Source organism: Mchenga conophoros, linkage group LG22 (genome assembly GCF_057382185.1).
Source record: "Mchenga conophoros isolate Kocher_MC1m ecotype Shallow Benthic linkage group LG22, M_conophoros_male_GT1.1, whole genome shotgun sequence".
Classification (NCBI taxonomy): domain Eukaryota; kingdom Metazoa; phylum Chordata; class Actinopteri; order Cichliformes; family Cichlidae; genus Mchenga; species Mchenga conophoros.
The window spans coordinates 702,299-724,001 of record NC_140546.1 but is presented as its reverse complement, the minus strand read 5'-3'; the positions used below and the strand labels follow the sequence as shown (position 1 = coordinate 724,001).

Below are 21,703 nucleotides of genomic sequence, written 5' to 3'. Positions count from 1 at the left end.
GCGGCCAGAGTGACACAGGCTGCTCATTCTGACTGCTTTTATGTCTTAAAGCTGATGAAACCTGATCACATGATAAAAAGTTGATGTAGGATTGTTGAGGTTTTTGTGCTCATGTTTAGTCCTGTGATGACTTCAAGGAATCATGAACATCTCAAACACGAGTCCGACTGAGAATAAGTCAATGAGCTCAACAAAAATCCTTTGTTCTCTGTGTCGTTTGTGGATCCTCCACTGGAGCTCCTGCTGAGACCTCCTTCCACATGGAGCTCTGAGGCTGATTCTGGTCACAGGATGGAGGACACACCTCAGAAGTGCTGATGGCTTTATATGGCCTAATGCTTTAACCTGCAGCAGAGCTGTGAATAAGGTTGCAGGTGTCTCTTTATATTAATAAAATTATGTGTGTGTATGTGTTAGTCACCGTAGGGAAATTACTCCTCTGCATTTTCCCATTCACCTAGTGAAGCAGTGTGCAGGGACGGTACTTTGCTCAGGAGTTCCTCAGGGTAGTCGTTCAGTGGAGTCGAACCCCCGACCTTCCAACCATGGGGCAACCACTCTACCTACTGAACTAGCCTTGCCCTAAGAGAGAGAGCGCTGCAGTGGAGTAAATAAGCCTGGCCACTAACCATAATGCAGTGCACCTGATAAGAGCTGTGTGAGACTGTACAAAGGTGTAACGATGTGCTATGTCTATACATTTGCATTTACAGTAAAGGCAAACTCACAAAGCTACACTAGTTTCAACTCGTCTTAATCCAAGTGTGCAACATATTATCATTTGTTTGTCTTCAGTTCTAGTCTAGTATATGTTCTTCTTCGTCTCCTTAGTTATGAGTCTTTTCCTGTCCTGTGGTCTGTCTTGTCCTCAGTGTTTTACTTTCAGTTGTACGTGTGTTTGTGTCTAATTGTGTGTGTTCTAATGATCTAGTTTGACCTGCTGTTTCCTGTTTTATTTTGAAGAGTCTGGTGTTTCCATGGCTGTATCCCAATTCAGGCTCTGCAGCCTTAAAGTACGCATTTCAAGGCCGATTATGTCACAGCGGCGCGCCGAAGGCTGTCCCGATTCAAAGGCTGCTCGAAATGCGGCCCTCAAATGCATCCTTCATTTCCCTGAATTTTAAGGCTGTGGTGGTGTAGACTTCGTGGCCCAACATATCCCAGAATGCATAGCGCTGCGATGGGTGTGGATAAATTTGCAGAAAAAAACGGCGGATGAGGGGCGGCCGAAGAGTAAACTTTAAGTACTGAATATTATGTCACTTATTTATGTGCAAATGTTTAATAATGAAGAACATTAAAACATTACTGTTGGCCACATGTCGGCAAAGTTATGTGACATCAGTGACGTTTGTACTAACTTGGTTTTAAAGCCTTTACTTTAAAATACACGCCGTTCAATAGCTGAGCTTCATCTCACAGAGAATGATCAAAGCTCATGTAGAAAGAAACAAATGAACAAAAGATTTTCTCCTTCATCTCTGTCAAACACAGCTGTATGACACGTTTCCAGCTGTTAGTATCATGGTTGCTTGGCAACCTGGGCAGCACAATGGAGGCTTTTTTTTTTAAACTTTATTGACAAACAACAGTATCAGCGCAACGGAGGCTAGACCGTCCCATTTCACAAGCCTCGCACTTCCGGCCTTAGCGGTCTTTGAGTACGCGGCCCTTGAGGATCGTTGAGGCTGCAGAGCCTGAATTGGGATACAGCCCATGTTTAACGGGTTAAGTTTTACTTCCCCTGTGGTGTCATTATGTTTATTCCTGTCAGCTGTTTCCCCTTCACCTGATCACTTCCTGTGTGTATTTAGCCTGTGCGTTTTCATTCAGTCTGTCAGTCTTCCTCCCTCCACGTTACCTCAGGTTTAAAGTCTTTCATGATTCTGTTCAGGGCGTGTTCATGTTTCCTCGCGTGCACCTGTTCAGAATCATGTTCGTGTCACTTTGTCGTAGTCGTCACAGTTTAGCTTTTAGTTGTAGTTCTCTCCCCCTGCTTTGTTTTTGTCTTCATGTCTTCAGCCTCATAAACGCTTCGCCTTTTGTGTAAACTCAGCTCCGTCTCCTGGCGTGTCTGCACCTGGGTGCTCCTTCTCACTCCCACATTCAGAAGTTAGGGAGATTGTCACAGTCTGTGGAAGTGGACGATCTCCCTAACTGGGTCCGATGTCCTACAGTTGTTTGTGGCGGTAAGCACAGACCCAACCACATATTTGCACTTGACACACGGTTGCTGATACAACACCCCTGGGCTGCAGCTTTTAGCAACACGTGCAGAACAACAACAACTCAGGACCCTTTTCATTCTTCGTATACATGATTGATAGGTTTGTAGCTTGAACCTATTCGCTGGAACGTTGAAGGCAATATAATTACACAGCAAGCAAGACACGAAGTAGGCAAAGTTCTCTGGTTTACTCATGCATGAGGGAGATCCGGCTGGAGCCAAGTGTCGTCCCACCACTTGACCCCCATCAGACTCTCAGCCAGGCTCCCCATAACACTCCTTTTATTGTGGTTACATGAATATGCATAGGGTCATTAACATGTAACATCTTACATAGGTATACATGTGAACAAAGAATACTGTGTGTGTGTGTGTGTGTGTGTGTGTGTGTGTGTGTGTCCAAGATAGCTGGTGCCAGGAGTCTAGGGCTCCATCTGAACAAAAGGCTCTTATACTTAAAGAGATATACGTGTGTACATATATCAGAAAGAGTAAATACAACCTCTCCTAGGAGGAGGTGTGTGATCTATGCCAGAACACTCTGTAGAGGAGTGAACGCACTCCCCCCCTCTTCATGCTTACACAGAGTTGTTACAGACCTAGGATGAGACATTCTTTCAATCTACAAATGATTATATACTTCTAAGCTTAAATGGTTAAATATTTCTAAGCATAAATGACAATCAACAATACAAAACCTAACAATGATGGAGCTGCGGTGTGTCGGTCTCCCCCGCAGACGTGCCACAAACCAACGCCTGCCACAGTGTTAATGTCAGCTAAACGCTTTTTATCACGTGGATCCTGAGAAACAAACAGTACATGTTCTGTCGTCTGAAATACTTTAAAAATGGATGATGTTTAAAAACCTTTGAATCCCGCCGTCTTATTTCTTCCTTTCCTTTGTTTGGACTTTTAAAATCTTTCTTTACTGCTTGATACTGAGCGCAGTTCACTGAGAGGACCTGAGGGGGAGCCAGAGATCAGACAGACTGGGGCCCACGATATCTGATCAAAGGAGTCTTTTCTCCATTTTCTTCATCATCAGAGATGTGATTGAAATCTGCAGAAGGAGCAGACAGATGGTCAGACAGCAGGAAGAGACGAAAACAACAGAAACAGGAAACAAGCTCCTCCTCTGACCTCTGACGTGGAGCCTCAGACACTTTGCCCTCACGACTCGTTCTTCCTCTTTGATGGTGCACGTATACTCGCCACTGTCGAGCACCGTGGGCTCGCGCAGGACCAGACTGAGGTTTCTGTTCTTACGAGGATCTTCGTCCTCCATCTTTGTGCGGCCACGGTACAACCAGGTCTGCTTCTCCAGACAGTTCGAGCCGCTTTGATAGACATGGACAATCATGGGCCACGGCTCATGACGGCTCCACTCCACAGTGGCTTTTTCTGGTGGAGGAATCCAGGTTTTCCAGGGCAGCACAACATCGACCCCCTCTGACACCTTCACCTGAGGGACTGAAAGGACAGCCGATCAAAGCATCAGACCAGACATTTGATCACAGACTGTATATAAAAAAATATACATATCCACCGTGATGTCACCCAGTTGTTTGTTGACTCCATGTTTTGTAATTTTGGAGCCAAAAATGAGCAGAAGTTTCATAAGTAAATACAAAGTGTTGATAACAGAACCCCGAGGAGCTCCGTGACTGCGAGTACAGCCTCTGGGACGTCCTCCACTTTCTCTTTTTCTGTTTCCTCTTAAAGCTGCAGGCTACCTGCACTATCTTTATATGACGCTGACATCATGTCAAATATTCAAGTGTACACACAGATGTACAGGAGGTCCAAAGGGGAAAACTATCTAAATTGTTTCTGTATCAGGCTGTAAACATGTTTCCACATGGGAGTCTAAGGCAGACCTTCCCAAAGTGTGGGGCCCGCCCCCTAGGAGGGGCGCAGAGCCATGGCAGGGGGGGCGCGGGATGAAAGGGGGAGAAACAAACAAAACGCTTGGACACTGCTAGCACGGCGCCTACAGAAACACAAAGCAGGAGATGAAGCATCGCTGAATGTTTCCAAACCAACTTCATTCTAAGCCAAAGACTACAAAACATGGTGAAGCAAATCTGCCCTTTGGCTTCACCTGCACAGGTGCGGAGGTAGGTCTCCCTGCAGGGTTGGTTTTCCCTGCGTCTGGAGCAGCGCTGGGCTGTTTAAATCACAGACAAACAGGATCCCACATTCTTGATCTTTAGTTCACAAACACTTGTTGTAATGACTAACTGCTCCTGACATGTTGGAGATGTTTGCTCTTTATACAGTAAAGTTACAGCAGGATACAAATAACATCAGGCTGATCCTGACACGATTTGTTCCCTCGGTTCAAATCACGGACAAACAGAATCCCACAGCTGTTTATGTTTTTAAACCCATTTTGCACAGAGAGGCAATTTTTGAAAAATGTATTGATGCAATGTCGAACATTATTACACAGGAAAAAAACAACTACATGTAAAATAATGACACCGTGACGCCTCTGCCTTTGTAATGGAGGGACAGCGTGTAAAACCTGCAGACAGTCAGATTAACAGTATTTTGTCTCTATCATTCTGCAGTTCATCTCATGTAAACAATAACATGGCCACAGCGTGACGTGAATAAAGGCACATACCTTTGACGCTGCGTGACCAACTCTGTATTCCTCGTCCACACGTAAACGCAAAAAAAGGAGTTTTAAAAAAGTCTCAGTTTTCGGTGATTCCAAACGCCGTTTACGTGGACGAAACAGCTGTGTTTTCAGAAATACCCGTGTAGGTGTGGAGGTAGCCTAAAAGAGTTAGTAGTTTACTTTATTACTACCTGTAATTTATTGCAGTTTACTTGTATTTGCTTAATTGTTTACTAAATGTTTGAGGTGTGAAATATGGAACAAAATATGGGCGTGTGTGGTTGGAGGATGAGTGTGCGCGTGCACGCGGGGGGCGCGAACATCTTTCTTGTAAAACAAAGGGGGGCCCAGCAAAAAAAGCTTGGGAACCACTGGTCTAAGGGGACTGCAGGTACGAGCTTCAGCCCTGGAGCGAGGTTCTTACCTCTGACTTCCAGCCTCAGTCGTTTCTCATCCAGCACGACTTTGCCCCTGCAGAGGGTGCAGAGGTAGATCCCGCTGTCTCGTCTTCGCGGTCGCCTCAGGGTCAGACTGAGATCTCCTGATGTCAGCGGGTCCTCGACCATCTCTGTACGGTCCATGTATTTCGCACCTGGTTTGCTTTCGCCGTTTGAGTACTCATGAACTGTGATCAGTTTGAAGCGAAGCCTGGAGCGCCTCCACACCACCGTAGCACCGACTGGCAGGTTAGGTGTGGTTTTAAATTGCAGGTGAACAGACTCCCCCCCTTCATCCACCTCCGTGGTGGAGACTGAGAAGAACCAAAACCAAAACATTAAATATGGAAGCTGAACCTAAACCACAAGATACACAGAACCAAAACGTAAAACAAATGGAAAGCATACCCATCTTAAAATAATACCAGAAATATGCTACAAAACCTCCGCCAGCAACCAGACTGATGGCCATGACGCTCAGGAAAGCCGTGGCCCAGGTGGGAAACGGTTCTGTTGGTCAGAGAAAGAGGCCCAAATGTGAGCGTGTGAACCGCATCCCTCCCTCTCACCCGTGTCCCCTTCCACTCACTTTTGACGTGCTGCAGGGCTACTTTCTGCCTCAGCGTGTCCGTGCCCGTGTTGATGGTGCAGACGTAGTGACCGTTGTCTCGCTCTGAGGGGTACTTCAGGGTCAGACTCAGGTCTCCCGTTTTCAGCGAGTCCTCACGCATGCGCGTGCGTCCGCAGAAGAATTCGTCCTGTTTCTTCGGCAGCTCTGCGCTGCTGTTTGGGAACACGTGGACAATCATGGGGATGGGCTCGGAGCGGCTCCACTCCACGGTGGTGTCGGCAGGCAGCGGAGATGTCGTTTGGCAGGGCAGTTGGATGAACTCGGACCCTTCTGTCACCTCCACCTCCAACATGCCGACTGAGAGGGTAAAAGAAAAGGTGTGCATGACGGTCAGGGTCAGGTTAGTGTGAGGGGATGTCGGCCTTTTTCAAACGACTTCATCACAAACTATCATTATGTCCATGAGTTTGTTCAACATTTAGTTTTGTTTTGTCAGTTCAGCACAGATTTAACCAGCTGCTCCATGTTGTTATTCTTGGACCCTAGAGCAGCTTTGCTTGAGAGCCAGTTCAAGATCATCTTTCTCTATCGGATCCCAGGACTCGGAGCAGCTGAGAAAAACATAGCATGTGGTTCCTGATCTGAAGTCATGCTACTCTTACTTGTTCTCGAGGACCGAATAATTAAAAATTTGTGTCATCCTCAAAAACTGAAAGCTGGTGGGCGGGGCTTCTGTGTGCTACAGTGACCATATGTTAAATGGACAGGTTGTCATTCACAGACATCTTTTCTGTGTTGAAGTGCTTTCTGTCTAACGTTCACACTGTGATGGATGCATGGGTTGATGCAACCAGGGAATTGAACCATCAACTTTTTAATTAGTCCTGTTGACCTGCTGCACTGAGTGAGGTAAAGCAGAGTGGTCTAAACTGTTAAATCTTACGTGCCTGAGCTACTTTGACTTCAAAGAGAGCAGAGTCCGGTGCTGACCTTTGACCTGGAGCTCTACGTCGGTCAGCTTTAGCACGTCTTTCTGCTTGCTGATGATGCAGTCGTAACTTCCGGTGTCAGACAGCTCGGGTTTGCTCAGAGTGAGGCTCAGGTCTCTGGGGTCCGCCTCGTTCGCCCTCATTGCCGTGCGCCCACGGTAACGCATGTTCTGACCATCCGGCTCGTCTCGGTCTTCGTGCCGCCTGTGGATGGCGCTGGGATCGAGGTCAGGGCGGGTCCATGTCACTGTGGTGTCCTCTAGTAAAAAACCTACCCGGCAGGGCAGAAGCACAGACTCCGCCCCCTCGTACACTTCCACTTTTGCAGCCAAGGCATGCTGGGAAACTGGGACACACGCACAACAGTGTTTTTTAACTTTGCTGTCACTGTTTGGGAGAGAGACAGAATCTACCAAAATAAAACAGGAAGTGCACTTAAGACTTAAAACTCAGGAATGAAGTGAGAATAACCCCATTAGGGGGTAAATAAGCGAGAGAAAAAACTGAAAGTAGACTGAACAAAAATAGAGCTGAACAGTGCAGGTTAGGAGCTTTAGGACCACAAACCGTGCGTTGATTCCTGATAAAAGTCTGTCTGAGACCGCTGTGATCCAAAGCTGCTGCTGAGACAGCAAGAGTCAGAGATAACCCACAGCTGCCCACACTATCTTACCGAACACGAGGATCAAAAAGCTCCTCATCTTCCTTGAGTAAGTGTCGTTTTAAGGGCTGGCTTTGTCCAGAGTGGATCTATAATGGTGACAGGTGGCTCGTCGCTTCCCCAGCAAACAGAAAGAAAAACAAGCTCCAGAGAAGAGGCACCGGGAATGTGAAGATTCCAGTCGAGCAGCTTTCTGCAGCAGCAAAGAGGAGAAATCGGAGCGCCCCGTCCACAAAGTGCTTTTGTTGTTTGTGATGGATCAGTGAAGGACGCATAAATTACTGCAATGAAATATTGTTGTAAAGAGACAGGGAGCTGAGACGGAGGAATGAAGAGGCTGAACTGGGCGGTGTTGCAGCTGCACAGGATGAGACGAGCCTGGATGATGAGCTCAAAGGGAGGAAGAAAAATCTTCACTTGTTTATTCATATTTTACATTTATAAGATTAATTTTCAGTTATCAGATGCAATACATTCATTTCAGTTCAGCTCTGAGTTTTAATGACTGTTTGCATTTATAACCAATCAGCTTGTTCCATGATTCTTATGGAAAAATCTGCAAAGAAATCTTCCTGAGGGAGACAGTGCAGTGAAAATGTTCGAGTGGCACTAAATAAAGAAAGAAATGATCAAAGTACTGGAAATACTGAAGTACATCAAGTTGTTATTTAGAAATGTTCCACTTGTATATTATTGAAACTATCGTCTGATGCACAAAATGCACTACAGGATAGAGACAACATAACTATTACTGTGTTGTTGCTAGGCTTTCATCTCAGCACACCACCATACAAACATTCACTCGTGCATTCATCACTAGGTCCATTCAGCGGGCTCAGCGCTCCGATGGCCTCGCCGTCCTGCCTTTCAGACACCTGCACCTGATCCCAGAGGGCACGAGGTCACGCAGGGGCAACGAGACACCAAGCGCTGACCACGTCCTCCAGAGACAGCCGAAGATCTTTTGTGCTGTGTTAATGACCCTCTGCAGGTTTTTAGTGTCTGACACTGAGCAACTGGCATATCAGGCCACGATGCAGAAGGTGAGCACGTTCTCTAAGATCCCCCAGGAGTCTCAAGGAGGACGCTCGCCGAACACAGTTAGGGGAATGTGTTTCCCTATGACGTCAGTTACAGTCTCCTCCGTTTTGATGGTGTTGAGCAGAAGGTTGTAGTCAGCACGACATCTCGACAGTGTTTAACCTCTTCCCCGTACGCAATCTCGTCAACGGCCGTTCTGTCGTCACCAAGTTTACTGATGGTGTTAGAGGGGAAGGGAGGTGTGCGATCATGAGTGTGCAGGGCGTAGACACGAAGACTTAGCCTTGGGTCAGGGTGGAGGAGCAGGCGGTGCCAATGTTAACCACCTGGACAGGAAGTCCCTGATCCTGGTGGGCAGGGTTACAGTGTATATAACTACAGCATTTATATGTTCTGCTCATTTATAAAGCAACTCCAAAATTCTCAGAATTATTCATTAATGATAAGCCACCAAAGTATCCTGTAAATATTTGAAGCTTTTCATTCTGAGCCCCTGCCAGCAGTCCTAACCAAAGCACTGGTGCAACAGACTCACACATGCTCCTCCTTCCCTGGGATCTTTTAATGTTCTCATGAAACAGTAATACCTGAACCACAGTGACACACATGCAGCAGGTAGCGACCTGCATGCTGCAGTTTCCACACCTGCATGTCTACTTGTACAGTCATAGTTGCTGTGGTAACGGGGCGGGCCTCTTGTTGCACCAACAAATCAAACCCGCCACACCTCTGTTGTCCTGTTGGCTAAAAGTACAGCGAGAGACGGGTGAGGGAGGGGCTCAGGTATCAGAGTTCACTCATAAACTCACTAAAGGCAGGTGTGATGTCATCAGGTGAGCCTTCAGACACACACACTGACTCTCAGGTGATCTCGGCTATTTACCTTGAACCCGTCTCACCTGTCTGACTTCACCTGGCCGTCGTCTTTCTGAGGACTCGCTGTAAGTCTTTTCTGACTCTCAAACTTTTCTTTATCACAGGAAGTCTTTTTCTGCTTAGACTTTTATTTTGTAATGTGTTCTTTGTCTTTCCTTTGCACTGTTTTTGTTAGATAACAGTTGTGTCAATAAAGATTATTGACCTGAGCCCAGAGTGTTTTCTCAGATCTTAATGCAGCAACGTTTCAGCTGATTCACAGTGTGCTGACGGTTATAATGTTACAGAATAATGTTTTCATGAATTCCATGCTAAACACCAGAAATGTTAGCTCGTTTAGTCTTGATCTGGCAGCAGGCTCTGGACTAACGCGGTCTCACTGATCCTCAGCAGCAGTAACAACATGGAGTCACGAGAGGAGGAGCCTGATGAGGAAACACAGAGGTCAGAGTTCATTTCAGCCTTTTGATTTCCTTCAGTTTGAAATGTAATCAAACAAAATCATTTAACAAACAGATACGTCCAGCTGTAGCGTCGTTATGGCCAGGGCTCCTGCTCCTCTGCAGCCAATCAGAAGAAGAAGGGCTTTTAGCGAGGGGAGGGGCCCTAAAGAGACGATAGAGCTAGCTTCAGTCACAGTCTGAGTCACCTTTAAAAACAACAGCTAGGACGTACATATAAAATAATCAAACACATAACAACAATTTAAGAAAATAAGAAAAGCCTAGTGAGAAATCAGACAATCGAAGCAGTCAGAGGTCATCCTGATGTAAAACGCAGAGAGTAACAGTGTGTTTCAGACAGGTTTGAAACATGTGTGATGTCAGGGAGGTGGAGATGTGAAGGGCACTTTGTTCCACAGTTTTGGAGCAGACTGAAGACTGCTATTGATCACAGACAGCACACTCTGGGCCTGAGCTGGTTGCTGTTGTTGTTGCTGTGTGCTGCTGTAAAGCTGCAGTGTTAGAGAAACAGGAAAGTGTGTCAGTGTGTAACTCTGTGGCCGGGTCATGCCACAGTGGGTAAGAGTGAAATTTAGGCAGCATTACTGGACGAGAGAAAAAAGAATAAACAGAAGTAAAGTATCGCTCAGTGTGCTTCTGTGTGCAGATCATTTCTGAAAGCCAAAGCTACCGAGAGCATCCAAGCAGCCAACAGCTTAACAGATGATACGACCTCTACTAGCACTGCGACAGCTGTGAGCGCAACGTCTGCTGCAGACGGTCGATCAGGTACTGACAGAGCCGTCAGGCATGTCAGACACTATTCATGTATTCAAATACACTCACGTTCATTCATGCTGACCCACTGAGATCCAATATGTAGAGTTCATTCAAACAAATGAACATCATCAGTGAAATTAATCATATCACCAAATCACACTGCTGTGTCTATTACTGAAGGAGCACTATCGCTTTAGGAAAACTCAAACCTGAATCTGCATTTCTCTGCAGACGATGAGGAAACGGGTGACAAACCGCTCATCTCCACGCCACGCACAGAGCGGTCAGAGGGTATGGAGAACAAACGGTACGTCCTGGTCTCAGGCCAGTCCCTGTCATGAACTCTGTGGTGTTTTTGGTTTTAAAGATGAGGAGGAGGAAGAATGTGGGGGGCAAATATCTGTTGGAAATGAGGAGGCTGAACAAGGCAATGCGTGTAAGGAGGATGAGGAAGACAAGGAGGGTAAGGAAGACTCATCCAGTTGTTTTTCCTTCAGATGACATTTTCTCTTCTCAACATATTCACAATTTTCCAGCAGATGAACTGCAGCAGGTGTCTGATGTCCAGCCAGGTAACTCTGACAGCTGCTCCTTTATTCCTTTATTTTCTTCTTCTTCGGAGGTTCCTCTCTGATTGTTTCCTGTGTTCTGTCAGGCGGTGGCGACTCGGAGGATAAATCACTGACAGCCACGAGACAGAGACCGGGTACGCAGACAGTTTGTTGTTTCTGAGACGATGAACTTTTCTCTGCTCTTTTGATGCCACAAGAAAGAAAAATATACGAAAGCAAATACGGTGATTCAAAATAAATACATGTGTATTACAAAGTCATAGCTTAAAGCTGCGCACAGGAGGAAAGCAATAATAAAATATTAATAATGAAAAAAACATCAAACTCATTAAGGAAGCCATCAAAAATATTGAAATCTAAAATAAACCATAAATAGCAGTATGTTACTGTAAATACATACAGGAAATGAAAAATAAAACAATATAATAAAATAAAAAATAACAAAGCCTTTAAAACAATAATATTTTGAAATGGCTTCATACATTTTCAGCTGTAATTAAATTAAAATAAACATTTTCATCTCAAACCTTTACAATAATTTTGTGATTCAAATACAAATCTGCAAATAATTCCACTTCCCAGCGACCGGAGGCAGCGTGCACCCACACACTGTGCCACCAACAACCGTTCACACCTATGGCCAGGTTAGCCGTCCACAGACTGAAATCTAGAGCAGAGACAAAATATCAAAACAACCAGAGACACCACCAACAGAGCTGCGCCCATCTACTCCACCACATGGGTGGAGGGAGTGGGCAACCAACAACAATCACACAGGATACGATATTGTTCATAAACCAAAGCAATGCCCCGACGTGCCCAGTAAAAAGATCAGAACCAGACCAGAGCTGGACTGGAATCTGCTCCCCTGTGCACCACCAAGTCATCACTGTTAGCAAGAGCGAGCTCCAAAGACGGTAACTTAGCCGCTGCAGGACCGCATAACTTCTTCTTTGTGTTTTTTGGTGGTGCATTATAGTGATGCGCGAATCATGAACGAATCGTTCAGTACTCGAGAATCACTTTACTGACTCATGAATCATGATTCACAAGCCCAACTGACTCAGTGAATCAAATGACTCAAAAAATGCGATTCACTTTGGTGAGTGACTCATTAAAATCGATTCAGTAAAAAGAATCAAATTTACCATCACTAGTGCATTACTGCCCCCAGCTGGCCTGGAGTGTGGAGAGGACGCCGCTGACTGGCGTAGCTGCCTGTCGCGCCTGTTCAACAGTTGGCAGGAATAAAATATCTTTTTTTTTTTTTTTTTTTGGAATAGGAATAAAATATCTAACTACACAGAAAATGAGCAAATGCTTTGCAGTCGTTTCGTTTTTCTGTACACTGAAGGCAAACCTCCATACAATGAATTCCACTGATTAATAGAAACCCAAGTTCAAAGTCTACAAACCATACAGCTCTAAGACTTACGGGCCAATCACTTCCTCCCAGTATAACAAGCGTTTTCACTGGTCTTTGAATGTTAAGCATGTACATGTTTTGGTAACAATGCTGGTTTAACACAGCTTTCAGCCTTTTTCTCTTAACCATGCACAGCTCCAAATAACTTTTCAGTTCCTGCCAGTTATTCTGTGTTTTATATCCGTGTCATTTAACTCGATAGCAGAGTGTGAAGAAAAGCTGCAGAACTCTGTGTCACGGGCTGCGATGGCAGACTGTGGAGTAGCAGTAAAAGTAGGAAAAACACAACTTGGCGATTCTCCCTGAATCCCACACAGTGCACAAGTCCATGCAAGGTGAGAAAAGGGGCAACCCCCAAAACTCCCGTTCCCACACCTAGACTCCAAAAACACCCCGATTCCTGGTAACACACAAACACACTCAGGTTAGCGGGATATCTACAGTCGTGACGGTTTTCTCATACAAAAGTCCACGGCTGGACTAATGAGTTTTGACTCAAGGATCCAGCGCCGACCAGAGCTCAGCCACACTCTTAAATACAGCTCCCTTGACGATCTGCTGCAGCTGCTGTGGCTGCCTCTAGCGCACAAACACTTCTGGGGATGCGATCCCTCAGGCGACCCAAATCATCCGGGAGCACACACGGAGAGACGAAGGGAAAAAGCAGAGAAAACAAAACACCACACACAGAAAAATATACATGTATACAAAGATACATGAGCCCTGGGCGCTTAGACCCAGGCCCCGACACTTTGGCCTTGTTGCTGCCTGGTACCTGGTTCCTCTGTTTGGAGCTCCTATTCTCTCCCTCCTTAAACACCATCCTCTAACCACAGAACAAAGAAAGGCTGCCCATATCACCCATCAAGCTGTCACCGGGACTCATCCTCCCTTAGGTAGTCCTACTAAGCATGACAGGAAAGAGCAATAAGTAGATAAGGGATGCAAGGAAGAGAGCAAGGAACAAAAATAGGAGAAGGAAGCAAACATGAGGCTCAAGGCAGTGAAACGTAGCCAGCTACAGCTCATGGTTTGACTTTGAGCTATGCTGAGCTGTGCAAACAGTCATGGCCAAGCAGCTTTTGTGGCAGACATTTACAGTAGCTTATCACCCCGCGGGGTGAAAAAACTACTGTGGCTGAGTACGAGCAACAGTTACTACCGAAGGACGGGTCCTGTTCCTGCTCAATCTCTGCCTCGAAAAAAAGAAAGGCAAATTAAGATCAATTTATATTTGTAAAGTAATCCTTTAAAAAGACGAATGAAAATTTAAAATACATATTAAATTATATACAAAATAATAATAATTAATAATAAAGACATTATTTTGTTATCTATGTATATATTCACAGATGCGTGTGAACCTGAGTGAAACTCGCAGTCCATGGGCTGTAATACAACGTCGGCCCCCTTTGCAGCTGTAACAGCTTCAGAGTGTTTCTGGAAGTTTCAGGCTACGTTCACTCTGCAGGTCTTAATGCTCAACTCCGATTTTTGATCACATCCGATTTTTTTGTCTGCGTGTTCACACTACAAACAAAATGCGACAGCAAACGCACTCTTTTGTGAACCCTCAAAGCGGCCGCATGCGCAAAAGAAGACGTCACACACAACGCGCTCCGTTTAGACCCAGAGCAAACTTATTGCTGTTTTAGAGGAGCGGTGCTTCAAAGGATAGCTGCAGTACAAATAAAATGTTCACGTTTCTCCAACGTTGTTCCCAACAGTTTCACTGGATGGACAGGAAGCGTTCGTGATGTCTTCTCCGGCGCTGATAATTGGCGTCTTCTTGTGTCAGACTTAAGAGACGTATTTAATGCGACCTGACCATCAAACAGCAGTCGCTTTCTGAAACATCGGATATGTATCGGATTCAGGACCACATATGAAAGTGACCCAGATCGGATTTGCGCCGTTCACACTGTCACACCATGATCGGATAGATGGGTCGCACATGGTCAGAAAAGTCGGATTTGATGAGCTTTCGCCTGCAGTGTGAACGTAGCCTTTGACCACATCTTTCAGAAGCGGATTTGTGAGCTCAGACAGTGATGCTGTCTGATTCCCCCCGCCCCCACCAAACTTTACACTTGGCACAGTGCAGTCAGATTCATGCATCACAGTCCCAGATGGAGAAACGTGATTGGTCACTCCAGAGAGCACGCCTCCACTCCTTTACAGTCCAGTGGCAGCATCCTTTACACCCCTGCATCCGAGGCTTTAGATGGTGCTTGCTGATGTAAGACTCGGATGCAGCTGTTCATCCTTGGAAACCCTTTTTGATGAAGCTCTCTACGTGCTGTTCTTGAGCTAATCCGAAGGCCACGTGAACTTTGGAGGTCTGTTGGGCTTGACTCTGCAAAAAGTTGGGAATCACTGCACACTATGTACCTCAGCATGTGCTTCTCTGTGATCTCATGTGGCTGAGTCGAGGCAGGCAGAATCTGCAGCTTTTAGGCTTTTTTTCCTTCAAAAACTAATGTTTGCGCTTACTTGCTTTAAAAAAATGAAAATAAAAATCCAAACAGGCCCTCATTGTCGGGTGGCTGTCATTGGTAAACAGAAACATTCAGCAGGTATGTCACTGTTGACATACCGTGTTCTCTCTTTCTGCAGCTCCTCCCAGCACTCTAGCTTTGACCAGCCCGCCGCAAGCAAAGAAAAAAGTCCTGGTGGCTCCGACTCTCAGCCTGTCATTAGGTAACGAAACAATAGCTGGGAATTCTCTTTAAAACTCCACAGTTTTCGTTTCATTTCGTTTCAGCTCTTTGGTGTTGGGTTGCAGGTCGCAGCGGGTCCATGGTCTCTGATGACCTGCCTTCTGTCTTCCTTTCCCCCTCCCCTGAAGATGAAGACGACCAAGCACTTGACTTTGATCTAGATGCTATAGAGACACCCTCAGACAGCGAATCGCTGCCCTTCCCAATGTACGACCTGGACCTGGAAGGTGAGCGGTCATAGAGAGGTCATATAGGCCAAGGTTTGCGAACAGCTGTTTATCTTCTTACCTGATTGTTTCTCAGATGACCTGCGGCGTCTTGGTGTTGCCTCCAGCCACCACAGAGGTCACAGCTCCAGGTCTGACCCACAAACTGGTTGCCTGATGGAAACAGACCAGAGCGGACTGGGTTTTCTGGAAAGGGAGGATGTGGTGGACAGCCATGGCACCAGGTGGCGTTGTTTCACTACAGGTGACCCTCCGCAGGAGAGCCGGGTCAATATGAGCGTCCTGGAGCCGTTCCTCAGGGTGCTGTCTCATGGAGGTACTGCTAGCTACCTGTGCACTGATTTACCTGTTTTATCTGTCTTTGAATAGCTTCCGAGATTGCATGTGTGAGGTCAAGAAATGGCTTTTGGCAAATACTCTTATCCTTAATGATAAGAAAACCGAAATTATGATTTTTGGTAGTAATGCCCTTCGTGCCAAACTTCGGGATGCCTTTGGTTTTCTCACTAGTTCTTTCTCTGACACTGTTAGGAATCTGGGTGTCTTATTTGACAGCTCATTTAAACTTGATAAACAAGTGTCTGCTGTTGTCAGATCTAGTTTTTACCAGCTTCGCCTTATTTAAGATAAGATAAGATAAGATAGAACTTTATTAATCCCTCGGGTGGGTCCTCTGGGAAATTCGATTTCCAAAAAAGCACAGCACCGACAGAAGTTACAGAGTTACAGAATATTATATATATATACACACACACACACACACACACACACACACACACACACACACACACACACACACACACACACACACACACACACACACATATAAATACAGAGACAATATAAATAAAATATACGAAGGGGATAAATAGGAATAAAAATAAAAATACAAGTGAATTGCACATTTCAAGTATTGAGTCTATTGCACTGTTGACTATTTACAAAAAGTATTGCACAAGGTATTGTACAGTGAGGTGAAGAGGCACTACAGCTTAGTTGTTCCCCCCTCCTTTGTCCTCCTGTTTCCCCTCCCTCTCCCCTCCAGAGAGGAGTTAAACAGTCTGATGGCGTGTGGGACAAAGGAGTTTTTAAGTCTGTTAGTTCTTGTCTTGGGGAGAAGCAACCTGTCACTGAACAGACTCTTCTGGTTGTTAATGGCCGTGTGCAGAGGATGCCTAGCATTGTCCATAATGTCCATCAGTTTCTTTAATGTCCTTTTCTCTGCCACTGTCACCAGAGTGTCCAGCTTCATGCCGACCACAGAGCTAGCCCTCCTGATCAGTTTCTCCAGCCTGGATGAGTCCTTCTTTGCTGTGCTGCTCCCCCAGCACACCACAGCACACCACAGGCAGGCCAGGCACTATATCCCGTATAAAGACCTAGAAAAGCTCATCCACGCCTTTGTAACGTCAAGGCTAGATTACTGTAATTCACTTTATTGTGGTCTCCACTCTTCCCTTTTACATAGATTACAGACAGTTCAGAATGCTGCAGCACGCATTCTAACTAAAACCAAGAAGTTTGCCCACATTACTCCTGTCCTTGCTGATCTGCACTGGTTGCCTGTCAATATCGTATTCAATTTAAAATTTTGTTGTTTACTTTTAAAATTACCAATAACACTGCACCAAGCTATCTTAAGGAACTTTTAAACCCATATGCTCCTGCTAGGGCTTTAAGGTCATCCTCACAGTTACTGCTGGTTCAGCCCAGATCTCGACTGAAATCTAGAGGTGATCGATCGTTTGCTCTAGTTGCACCAGAGCTGTGGAACAATCTCCCGATTGGCATCCGGGCGTCTGATTCTATTCATTCTTTTAGATCACGGCTAAAAACATATCTTTTTAAACTTGCCTTTTCTACCAGTTAAATGCTGGCTTGCTTGCAGTGACCTATTGTATTAAATTCTCTGCTATCTTTCCATTACTGGTGTCTTTTATCATGGTGGTACAGTCTTATCTTGCTATAACCTATGTGCTGCAGTTTACTCTTATTGGTGGCTTTTATCTGTGAACATAATTCGTTACCTTTATGTATTTGATATTAATGTGTGAACTGTTTTATTTTTTATTGTTTTATGTAAAGCACTTTGGTATGCCCAAGGCTTTTAAATGTGCTCTATAAATAAAGATTGTTGTTGTTGTTGTTGTATCTTATGCCCCCTCACACTTTTAACACCTGTTGGCAATCCAGGTTACTATGGAGATGGTATGAATGACATCATCGTGTTTTCCTCCTGTTACCTGCCAGAAAACTGTCTGGAGAACTACCAGTATGTGATGGATAATCTGTTCAGGTAATGAACACACATTGGCCTCTGACCCCTGACCTTCACCTCTGAGTCACTGCTCTTACCTACCCCACAGTGAGAATCAGACTCAAAGTCGTGGCGAAGAAAAAGACGGATCAAAAGGCTGAATTTGTCTTAGTGCACAGACCCACTACGGGTTCCAGTGTAAAACCAGTAAGAGTCTTTGTGGATGTGATGGTGCTGAAGGGGAACTGGCTCTGGTTCAGCTGTCAGATAATTGACCAGTGGCAATGCGGCAGATCAGTTCAGAGCTTTTGCGATCGACCGCCTCACCACTGCCTCTCTGTATGTATCAGGTTCGTAGTGGGCACTCTGGAGCTGATGGTGGCGGAAAACTATGTGATCGTGTATCTCTGTGCTGGAGGTCAGAAGGACAAACTGCCAGGAATCAGTTGGCTCAGAGAATGCTACACCACCATCGACCGCAGGTAAGAAAAAGCAGGTCCGAACATCCATCCGTCCATCTGTTATCGTCTGCTTATCCAAAGCCGGGTCGTGGTGGTGGCAGGGCGAGCTGCTATTCATCCTTTACACTTCCCAGTTTCTGTTGCGTGTTTTGTCTCACTCCCATTTCTTCTTGTTGCATGTTGAAGCTCTACTTGGAACCTTGTTAAGATCCAACGATGCAAAATAGGAGTTTTTGCCATTTTTCACGTGGTCTTAAACTTTTGATCAGGACTTTATCAATGGGCACATATTCAAGCTTTATTTCACTGATGTGTCCAAAGCTCAGGGATCTTTTTCATTGCTAAGAATGCTTACTCAGCCTAATAAATAATAAAAACACAGTTTTAGATCCAGTTTTTTCACTCGTGGCTGAAGGAGAGGGGTTTATTATTATTATGAATATCTGGAGGACATCGTCTTCATGTCATGAACTGATTTTCAGGTGATTTTCAGGTGTGCCAGGCATAATTTTTAATCTATTTCCTCCTTCATTCACCTGTTTTCAGTCTTTTAACTTTTTTTTTGTCTTTTACTTCACAAATTGTATTTCATTGTTTGACCCTTAACCCTGACATAGGCCCTAACATCCATGACCCAGAAATGGATAAATGGGAGACCATGGCTGGATGGATGATTGGATGTTGGTTGGATGGTTGGTTTATTCCAGCGGTCCCCAACCCCCGGGCCTCGGACCGGTACCGGACCTCGAGAGTTGAGGCTCAGGTGTGAAATGTGTGGTTTTCAGGGGTTTTATCGGTTTTCAGCGTTATTTTGTTATCGTTTTGATCGTTAACTGGGTTTTCCTGGGTCTTTTCACGTGTGTTATGAATAAATCTTCGTTTTTTTCGGTACCGGTACTAGTTTTATTTTGTTGTATTTATCCGCGACATCTTAAAGGCCGGTCCGTGAAAATATTGTCGGGCATAAACCGGTCCGTGGCGCAAAAAAGGTTGGAGACCGCTGGTTTATTCCAAGTCCCTAATTCGGTGTTTCTTTATGATTTTGGTGATTTTCTGCCTGCAGGTTGAGGAAGAACTTGAAGGGTTTCTATGTGGTTCATCCCACCTGGTACATTAAAGCTCTCATCACCATCATCAAGCCCTTCATCAGGTGCACAATCTTTTCTTCATCACCACCCGTCTGATACAGACACAGATCATTGTTTTGCTAGTAAAAGCTTATAAACCCCATCATGCTGTTTTCTTGGACAGGAAGTGGTCATATCTGAATGACTAAAACTCAAACTGTCTTTTTATTTCATCCTCAGCACCAAGTTCAGCAGGAAACTTCAGTTCATCAGCAGCTTAAAGGAACTTTCTAACGTCATCCCCACTGAGCATGTTCAGATCCCAGACTGTGTCGAGCAGTGAGTGACATCATTACTTATTTGTTCAAAGCTGACAGATTAGACGTATGTTTTAAAACACATTTCCTTATAAATGAATTAAAAACAGGAACAACCTCAGCTGAACACAAGAAATATTGAGACATATTGATTTCCCCGCAGGTATGATGACAGCCTGTCCAGGTGAGACTCCAGGTGGCGCTGCAGAGTCACGTACGTGTTTCTCTGACATCCAGCAGGATCTTATGCACTGTGTCAGCATCTGGGCTTCCTGAGTGAATCGCCGGCACTTCAAGACTTCTAACTTTATTGACAGTTTGTGTGGTGAACAGTGTTAATGGGTCCAACATCTTTATGCTTTAAGTTTAAACTGAGGGCTGTTGCAGTATGAGCCAGGAAAGAACAAGTGTCCCCTCAGATACATGACTTCATTTGTGATTTTAAGTGAAACATTTCCCACAGTTACAACCTGGTTTGTAGAACTTAAAATTAAGAGTATTAGGACAAAAGCACAATGATGTAAAATGAACAGCAGGTTCTGTGCGTCCTCAGAACGACACGCAAACATTCAAGTTTGATACAAAAAAGTGTTTGTGAGCCAGAACTGTCAGAGATTTCAACGGTGGATATTTTGAATCAAAGGGTTTTATTTTAGAAATGCGTTTTTAAGGTTTGTAACACATTTCCTCCAACTTTCAGTGTTTTCTGTCAGAGTTGAACCTTCAACCCTGTCTGCAGTCAGGGTTCGCCTTACAGTGAAATGTTCTGTGCTGCTAAATAAACTCCCAATAGTTCCACAATCTGGGCTTTGTGTTTGAACCTCCCGCTTCCTACTTTGCAAGATTCACACTTCAAAATGATGCTATTATAAATAATGTTATTATAGACATGGTGCTGATTCTCAGCTGCTGGGCTGTGATCCTGAAAACAGCGAATAGTGTGCACAGTCACTGAGAACGAGTCTGACTCACTGCTGGTGATGCAAACGGCTCGATATCCCAGAATCCTCTTCTGCTTTGTAACATCTGTCACATCCTCTTTATCGAGGATAAGTGGAACACCGATATAATTATAATGATAAACAACTGCATATAACTGGCTCACTTTCTGTGTGTTCATCACATGTTAGTTACCTGAATGTGTATGACACGAGGGATAATCTACAACTGCAACCCATCTGTTAGCAGAGCCTGATGTAAGGTATGTTTGCTGCTGAAGTAAATGTCTTTTGTAGTGTGTCACCACCCCACGCCTGATCCCGACTCCCCACCCAGGAAAAAAGAAAACCTGAGAGCCGCGCTGGTTTGTCTCGGTGACTCGCATCACTGAAACGGCAGAGTTTGTGTGGACACTTGAACACAGAGAGCATTTATAAAGAAAAGGAAAACATGTCTGTGGGTGTGTGACTGTTCCTGTTTCACTGCTTTATGGGGACACACAGTCACCTTGTGGGTTCTGGTCTGCCTGGGCCCAGAACCTTTAGGTCCCTGTAACGTAAATCATGACAGTTACAGTTAGTACTTCACTGAGATTTGCTCTGAAGTGATGGAAACATTGCTGTGTGTGTAAGTGGTCTGTATGAAACCAGCCGCTGGTCAGGAAATGAAGGCTGACAGGAAGGAAGTGAGGTCACTGCTGAGGAAACTCCATAAACAGGAACACAGAGCCGACTGTGTGCGAGTCTCAAGCCAACCGAAATGTGTTTTTCTGCTTTTTCTCCATCTGTCAAAGACTGAACACTCAAAAAGACTGTCAGCTGGGAGGACAGTAACAACAGATTTATTCAAACACAGTTTTAACACCTTATACTTGCTGTATGTTGTGCTTGTCACTGCACATAAATGAGACCATCCAGCCCTGAACAGCGGCGACGCAGCAGCGCATGCAGCGTACGACCCATTACACTTCACAGCTTAGTGCAATATTTAACACAAAGACAGAAGATAATTGGCTGCATTTTACAAATTAATCAGAATTCAAATCGATCTTTTCACCGCCCTC

General features: G+C 45.0%; 2 protein-coding genes across 4 annotated transcripts; one reads left to right on the top strand and one right to left on the bottom strand.

The window, feature by feature from the left end:
* Window positions 1-2,405: 2,405 nt before the first annotated feature.
* LOC146548442 (uncharacterized) lies at window positions 2,406-8,764 on the bottom strand. The gene is made up of 7 exons (XM_085261266.1): window positions 7,527-8,764; window positions 6,855-7,199; window positions 5,883-6,221; window positions 5,702-5,803; window positions 5,281-5,607; window positions 3,371-3,700; window positions 2,406-3,290 (listed from the first exon to the last, which is right to left on the bottom strand). Exons 1-7 carry the CDS (start codon window positions 7,552-7,554, stop codon window positions 3,211-3,213), a joined length of 1,551 nt encoding a protein of 516 aa, XP_085117392.1. The 5' UTR covers window positions 7,555-8,764; the 3' UTR covers window positions 2,406-3,210.
* Window positions 8,765-9,340: 576 nt separating this feature from the next.
* LOC146548441 (BCL2/adenovirus E1B 19 kDa protein-interacting protein 2-like) lies at window positions 9,341-20,507 on the top strand. Of its 3 annotated transcripts, none has more exons than XM_085261269.1 (15): window positions 9,341-9,496; window positions 9,825-9,875; window positions 10,542-10,663; window positions 10,886-10,945; window positions 11,022-11,117; window positions 11,191-11,226; window positions 11,310-11,360; window positions 15,269-15,352; window positions 15,438-15,599; window positions 15,676-15,915; window positions 17,793-17,895; window positions 18,207-18,338; window positions 19,381-19,467; window positions 19,625-19,723; window positions 19,865-20,507. In XM_085261269.1, the coding sequence occupies exons 2-15, from the start codon at window positions 9,835-9,837 to the stop codon at window positions 19,887-19,889; spliced, it is 1,338 nt and encodes a 445-aa protein (XP_085117395.1). In that variant the 5' UTR covers window positions 9,341-9,496; window positions 9,825-9,834; the 3' UTR covers window positions 19,890-20,507. The 3 variants fall into 3 exon arrangements, with proteins under 3 accessions (XP_085117395.1, XP_085117396.1, XP_085117394.1); XM_085261270.1 differs by having other exon boundaries at window positions 9,342-9,496; window positions 9,822-9,875; window positions 11,194-11,226; XM_085261268.1 differs by having other exon boundaries at window positions 9,342-9,496; window positions 9,822-9,875.
* Window positions 20,508-21,703: the final 1,196 nt, after the last annotated feature.